This window comes from Leucopleurus acutus (assembly GCF_964270905.1).
Source record: "Leucopleurus acutus genome assembly, chromosome: 12".
Taxonomy (NCBI): Eukaryota; Metazoa; Chordata; class Mammalia; order Artiodactyla; family Delphinidae; genus Leucopleurus; species Leucopleurus acutus.
This window is the reverse complement of record NC_139154.1, coordinates 42,146,338-42,154,045: the sequence shown is the minus strand read 5'-3', so window position 1 is coordinate 42,154,045 and position 7,708 is coordinate 42,146,338. Positions and strand designations below refer to the sequence as shown.

The following is a 7,708-nucleotide window of genomic DNA, read 5'->3' as shown; positions in this document are numbered from 1 at the left end:
AATGGGATCGGGCTTAAGTTTGGGAAGGATTTCTCAGGGAGACCTGATGTGTGCGTTTGGCTAGGCGCAGTTGGCCAAGGAAGCAGGAACATCATAGGATATATAAAATCACCTTGGAAGCACACAGGAATAGTGGGATTAAAAAAAGCATACTGGCTTGCTTAAAGTGGGGGCACCAAAGAAAAAACATTTTAAGACCGAAGGAAGATCTGATTTTAGCTTGGGTTTAGATTTAATAGGAAAGGCTAGTACCATTGTCAATTTTTGAGTATGCTGGGTGAGGCAAGAGACTTGGGTCAAAGGATTTGAACGTTATTTGCCTGAGATGGGGAAAGACTCTAGGTGGGGAAATCAGCTACCGTTGCATAAAGTACACACTAGATTATACAAATCAACAGGCGTAGCCGCAAATATGGTAAAAGGTAAAACCAGAGACAAATTAAAAAAACAGATGAGACTGAATAATTTCATAGGAGTTTCTGCGCTATGTCTAAAATTGTGGTGGTGTGTAACTCTCCAAGCATTCAGAAAGGACAAGGAGAACTGAAGAAGGAAATAAGGTAGAAAAAGAATACAGTGCACCACAGGCAAGAAAATACTAAACACCTCAAGTACTTAAAAATGGGAGGCTATGCCCCAATGGCAATTATTGCTGTAACAGCCCACAGCTCACACATATTTTTTTCTTTTTAAAAATTAAAAAAAAATTGAAGTGTAGGTAATTTACAATGTTGTGTTAGTTTCAAGTGTACACACTTATTCTTTTTATAAGGACCCTTGGGCTGCAGTAACAGCTTAAACAAGTTGTTAAAAAGTACTAAAACAAACAGAATTAACAAAATCTCCTACCCCCAAATTGCTCCAGGGGGCTCTCCCATCCCCAAAGGAAGGTTTGCACGCTCTGAAAATGCACGTTTGTACCTTCATTTGACCAACGGCGCCAGTCTACCAAATACAGTAAATAACTTTTTCCTTTCACAATATTGGGACTTCGGGGCTTACAGAACACCTCATCTTTACGACCTCATTTTAATGGGCGCCCTTACTGACTTGGTACTGACACCTCAGTCGAGTTCCGCCGCGACCACCCGAGGTGTGGCCGGTCCTCGAAGCCCGCCCAGTCGTAGGGCAGCTGAGGCTACGAGCCAGGGCGCTGGTCAGAAGAGCCCAGGAGCAGAGCGACCAGGTCCTACCCACGACACCGGGTCTACCAGCCCCGCGACGTCCGCGCAGGCGTACGACGCCCGGCGAGACGAGGACGACGCCGGAAGTGTCCCTCGGCGCCCCGGATGCGACCCAGCGGCGGCGGTTGCCAGGGCGACCGGAGCTTCCAAGAGCCGCGGGTACTAGCGATTGGCGGCTTAGAAGAAGTTTCCTGTGTCGGGCTTTATCTGCTGGCGTCGTCCTCTCGGGGTTCCCAGAATGTTCTTTTACTTGAGCAAGAAAGTGAGTTTCCCGGGTTTCCCGGAGCCGTCGCTCCTCCTCTGGTCTCTCGACCTGCGGGCGATTCCCGCATCCTGCCGGAAGGGCCATGAGTGGTGATCCCGGCTTCGACGTCCCTCCGCCCACCTTCCTGCATGGTCCAGCCTCGAACCTCCGCCTGATGGTCTCCAAGACCCAAATAATCCTTGGCGGAGACAGCAGCCCTCTCGCATGATTCTTTCCCATTCTTGCCCCTGGTTAGGTCCTTTTGGGGGGCCTGCAGGGCTGATCACTTCGTGCTGCCCTATCTTTCTTCCTTCACCTGTTGCTTATCCAGGTGATTTAAACTCTTTGGATCATCACAGGCCTCTGGGCAGGAGAAAAGTAATAAAAAGGTAGCCAAAGTGTATGCAGAAAGGGAATATGAATTGATGATAATAGATTTATACTTCCGTTATCCCTACCCCCTTTTATTTATTTTTTTAAAAAATATTTATTTGGCTGCACAGGGTCTCGGTTGCAGCACGCGGGATCTTAATTGATGCCTGCGGGATCTTTTGGTTGCGGCATGCGGGATCTTTAGTGTGGCATGTGGGATCTAGTTCCTTGTCCAGGGATTGAACTCAGGTCCCCTGAATTGGGAGTGGGGAGTCTTAACCACTGGATCACCAGGGAAGTCCCCCTCCCCCCTTTTAAAAATCCATCAGGTCACTCCCCATTGGGTTCCTTTGCAGTCACTGCCCTTGTCTTTGTGGGCAGTCCTTTCTTTCTTTCCCAAATGGGCCCAGGGCAGTTCAGGGGACTATGCTCATTTTCATAACGGCTCACATTTCTGCAAGGCTGGCGGTTTTTCTTCTTCAGGCTTCGTGTCCTGTAGACTCATTCCCAACCCCTTGGTGAAAAGCTGTGAGAGTGGGTGTGGTTGCTTTTCAGATTGCCATTCCCAATAATGTGAAGCTGAAATGTATATCTTGGAACAAGGACCAAGGATTCATAGCATGTGGTGGTGAAGATGGATTACTGAAGGTTTTGAAGTTAGAGACACAGACAGGTAAATGAATGCAAGCCCAAATGTTTGAACTTGATGGAAAATCATTTGGTCAGAGAGATTTGCCCATGGTATTTGTCAGTATGCAATTCTAATTCTTTCAAAAGGAAAAAGAACAAAACCCCAAACATTTTGGGGTGTTCTTCTAGAGTATTTTTGTAACAAAGTTCAGAAAATATTGAATGTAAACATCAGATGGCTTTTGCTGAAATTATTGATGGCAAATGAAAATGAATGAAGAATGAAAACTAAGTCATTATGTTGTTTTATGCTATGTGTATTGGTTGTGCTATATAAATAGGAGTCTAAAATAAATAAAATAAAATAAAAATGATGTGAATCAGCATTTCAGTAAGGTCACAAAAGTCTCACGTTTTGGTAGATTATTTACAGGCCTATGTTGTCCTTTCCACTTTTCAGATGTGTTAATAATTATGCACCTAGTTCCCAAGAACAGAAAATGGGATTAAAAAAACCATTTTTAGTAATAAGTCTCTTGTGTTTTACAGCTTGATTTCTCTTTTTCTAGTTCTCTGGAATCATAGCAAACAGTTTCACATTTCTTTATTATCTAGTATTGCTCTAGGTCGGAGAGCTAGACAATTTCCAGTCTAAATTGGAGATTTAGATAAGGAGATTGGAGTTGGAACCTCAGCTCTGCCATAAGACTTCTGAATGTCTTTCAGCAGGTTGCTGAGTATATCTGGGTTTTAGTTCAGTCTTTTGTAAAATGAAGGGTTGAACTAAATTACATTTTGGATTCCTTACAGCATTGCTTCTCAAGCTTTATCAGGCATAAGAATCATCTGAAGAGTTTGTTGAAACAGATTTCGGGACCCAAGCCCCAGAGTAGATCTGGAATTCGGTCTGAGAATTTGCATTTCTAGTGATGCTGGTGTTGCTAAATCTCAGACCGCACTTTGAGTAACACTGCTCTACAGCTTTGAAGTGGTAGTTATAAATATTTATTGAGCACTTTCTATGTCTGGGGTGTTTAACCTTCACTATCTAATTTGACTTCACAATAATCTTGGAGGTAGATATTCCAGATGAGAAAACTAGGTGTTGATCAGTTAATAACTTGCCCAAGGTCACACAGGAAATAAGTGACACAGCTAAGATTTGAAGTAATAGGAATAGAAAAGAATTTTATTTGAGCCAAACTGAGGACTATAGCTGGGGAGGCAGGCTCTCAGACAACTCTGAGGAACTATTCCAAAGAAGATGGTTTTCAGCATGGTTTTATCTCTTGTCAGAGCAAAGAACATCAAACACGACAGGGGTACACTCCTTCAAGGAATATATTTGCTTCCTACACAGCAAGTCAGTATGGCTTTGGCACCTGGGAAGGGAGCCTTATCATCGAAGGAGTATAAGCATTGAGGTCCCAGGAAGGGAGGCATTGATATCTGTCTCCAGAATGGACATTCTTTACTTCTGGACAATGCACACTTTTCTTTAATGGTTAAAGCACATATACAAGATATGTGTGATAGGCTAAAAAACAGACTGTTCTAATTAGCATAAAGTTTAAGCTAAATAATATGTAAGCCAGAATGACTTCCCCATACCTCAATATGTGAACATTTCTTCCATCAAAACTTAGTTTGTTTCACTTTCAAAGCCTCATTTTTACCCACTATGTGGAGGGCTCATGGCAGTCTAAGCAAAGAGAGAATAATTGTTTTGATGTGCTAGATTAACTATATGAAATAAAAGGCAAATTTGGAAGGTAGATACTTATGTACCAATCAGAGTTTGGCTTCTGATGTTTAGTAATTTAATCTCTCAACACTTTAGTTTTCTTAACTGTGTTGAAAGAAAATTTTTGTCTCTGTTAGATTTCTCAAATGTATGTAAGTATATGTACATATGCATATTTTTTTGCCTTAAAATATGTGGGAAGTTTTAGTTACGTTAAGAAATGCATTATGTTTAATATTGAAGGCTTTTCAAGAAAAAAATTACTTCATTTCCTGTTCTGCACTTAAAAAATATATATATGTGCTTTTTAAATTGGTATTTATTTATTTATTTGGTTGCACCAGGTCTTAGTCGCAGCAGGCGGGCTTCTTAGTTGTGGCTCGCTGGGTCCTTAGTTGCAGCATGCGGTCTCCTTAGTTGTGGCACGCAAACTCTTTGTTGCGGCATGCATGTGGGATCTAGTTCCCTGACCAGGGATCGAACCCTGGCCCCGTGCACTGGGAACACATAGTCTTATCCACCGCGCCACCAGGGAAGTCCCTGTTCTGCATTTTTGATGAACTGTGGTTAGAATATTCTTTGCAATTAGTGAGCAAGATGGAAAATAGTTTCTTGAGAGCCTTGGAATATGGAGTAAATTATTTGTTTTGGTATTTAATGAGTGTAGTAAGTCATGTTGAAAGAGATAAATATGAGAAATATTGTTGGATGATTCTTAAAAGGTCAGTCTATTGTATTTAATAATAATAGTTGTGATGCAACAGATCCCTCCAGTAACAATCACCAGATACTGCATATGCCGAGTACATTTGAATGCCAATGGTGGCATTCCCAGTTTTCACTCCCTTGCCTTAGACGGAAAGGAACTAGAATCAGCATTTGCCCCAGCTTCTTACATCAGGTTAAGATGGGGAGGCAGTATCCTTCTTCTCTCACAGGCCAACTTCCACAGGTTTTGCTGGAGCCCACCTCCTCTCACCTTCTCAGGGACCTCATCACTTTTTTATCCTCTCTCTATTCTTGGAGTATCAGTCTGCTTTCTCCCTCTTTTTTCTCCCTCACCAGTGACTTTCATTTTCCAAATCTCATGGACAGCTTTTTTGGGTTCTTATCAGCATTTGACCTTTCCTTCTGTCTTGAACCATTATTTTTCAAGACAAAAGGAGAATAGAAATGTTTTAAATTATTGTTATATTTATACATATGGCTTTCCCCTCCTTTCCTTTCTGGTAAGTTCTCAGTCTCTTTACTAGATTCTCCTCTAACTGTACGAATTCCTGAGAACTTGGTTCTGGGCTGTCTTCGTTTTACTTTCTCTTTAGACTTGTTCTTTCATTCCCTTAGCTTTAAATGCCATCTATGGGGTGACGATTCCTAAATATATATCTGTAGCCCAGTTCTGATTTTTCAGACTTGGACATCTCCGCAAGAATCTTTCACAGGCATCTCATACTTACTTTGTTTAAAACTGAACTCTTGACCTTCTCCCATATATCTTCTTTCATTTCTCTCCATTTCAGTAAATATCTTAAATTTCACCCATTTGCTCAAGCTAGAAGCCCCCTTCTTCTCACTTAACATCACCTTCATCAACAACCCTATGCTTCTATCTCCAAAGAGTATCTGAATCCATCCTTTTCCTTTGTCCTGTGCTACCTCTCTAGTCCCAGCCACTATCAGCTCTCACCTAGACTGCTGTGAGAATCAGCCTCCCTCCCTTCATTGTTTCTTGCCTCTTTCTAGTCTATTCTTCACACTCCAGCTATTGTGATCTTAAAAAAAAAAAAAAAGGAACCAGATTATGTTATTTCCCTGCTAAAAGTCTCTAAAGGGCTGCCAGCTTGGGCCAGAGTTGCTTGTGGTGGGGTTTGAGGGCAATGGCCCTGACTAGAGATGGCATCTCTTGCTCTTCCTGCCACTGTTGCAGAGGGTGCAGTCTACTCATCTTCATTAGAGGAGGTATCACCCTAAAGCAAACATTCGGGTCAGAGAAAAAGTGTTCCAAGACCATACAAGCCAACTGTAGCCACCTGCATAGTCCTTCAGGAACTGCAGGCAGTGGGAGTGCCTCGGCCTTCTGACGTGCCCATGTAGCGAGATGGATGCGCAAAGCTTCTTGACTTTGTTCTAGAGATGTCCATAATCCACACCAACTCCGTACCTAAAGAATGTGCTGAAAACCCAAGCTCCAGAAATACCAGGTCAGGTGTCCATAGCTGTACCCATGGATGTGCACATAGTCACTTGTAGCCCATCACGCAGAGAAGCAAGGCAGTCAGGTGATCCTGCCAGGGAGTCTGGAGAACCCATAGCAGCTCCTTCTCAGAACCCCACCCTCTCTTCAAGTGTTACCAGAATGTCTTCCATATATATTGATCCTGCTTGTCAAACTTACTATGCAACACATAACAGGAATTTCTCTTGGAGTTGGGCTGCTAACAACTTTTATGGATGCAAATAAAAGCTAACAAGTTTTATGAATGCAAAATGTAAAAACATATTTATGAACGTCAGCCGGGTTTTCCTAAGATAAAGGTGCTCAGAGATTTAGTGTGCTTGGTTACTGGTGTTCTGAGCAGGGTCTTCTGTTCTCCTTTGTTGTATCTCTCATTCTCAGTCACTTTATGACAGTTTAATCTTTTTTTTTTTTTTTTTTGCGATACGCGGGCCTCTCACTGCTGTGGCCTCTCCCGTTGCGGAGCACAGGCTCCGGACGCGCAGGCTCAGCGGCCACGGCTCACGGGCCCAGCCGCTCCGCGGCATGTGGGATCTTCCCGGACCGGGGCACGAACCCGTGTCCCCTGCATCGGCAGGCGGACTCGCAACCACTGCGCCACCAGGGAAGCCCCCAGTTTAATCTTTTTAAATCCTTTGGACTTTTTGAGCTTCTGGGGGATACTTTGGATGGTTGGAATTACTGATTTCATTCTGAAATCCCTCTTCATGGGTTTCCAATGCCTTCTTTTTTTGGTGCCTCCTTTCATCATGCCTTTTAATTCCAAGGGTTATCGGTATGTGCTTTTAGAAGCACATACCATGCCAGTTTGGTTTGTTTATTGGCCATGGGGAGTTTAATGTAACTCAGTAGAGTCTTGGGATCTTGGTGGCTTTACTCCACCTCATTGAAAACTTTTGACTTTTTTTTTTGGACATCAGAACTTTCAGGTAGGTTTTGCAGATATTTTCTGCACGATCAGGTTCTGGAGTTGCTGCCAGCAAAAGACAGTGTTCAGATGTGGATGCCGTTTGTTCACCATGTCAAGTAGAATTTCAAAAACTTATTGTCATCTGTCAGAATATATTTTGTCAAGAGTCCTGTACTTTGTGGTTTAACAAAGAGAAAACATACCCGCCATGCAGAATTGTGAATTCAGACCATATGAACAAATGGAAAGATGGAACTACTTCCTCACACTTTCAGATATGTTAGGTCCTGCAAACCCTTGGAATCACATATCACTAATTTTACTTGGTTACAGTGACTATGACTATAGGCATTAGAATGGATTTTCAGTGCTATAAGTTAAGAAGAAT

General features: G+C 42.6%; 1 protein-coding gene and 1 pseudogene across 2 annotated transcripts in view; both read left to right on the top strand.

Moving 5' to 3' along the window:
• Positions 1 to 1,346: 1,346 nt before the first annotated feature.
• Positions 1,347 to 7,708, top strand: part of WDR35 (WD repeat domain 35) — a 59,420-nt gene continuing 53,058 nt past the window's right edge. Inside the window, exons 1-2 of the mRNA XM_082851826.1 lie at positions 1,347 to 1,446; positions 2,356 to 2,473. Of these exons, the coding sequence (XP_082707952.1) occupies positions 1,423 to 1,446; positions 2,356 to 2,473 (142 nt within the window). The 5' untranslated portion in view covers positions 1,347 to 1,422. The remainder of the gene's footprint in view (positions 1,447 to 2,355; positions 2,474 to 7,708) is intronic.
• Positions 6,277 to 7,440, top strand: LOC309970144 (E3 ubiquitin-protein ligase RNFT1-like; annotated as a pseudogene). The gene is made up of 3 exons: positions 6,277 to 6,774; positions 7,178 to 7,185; positions 7,372 to 7,440. The product of its transcript is annotated as an E3 ubiquitin-protein ligase RNFT1-like (transcript).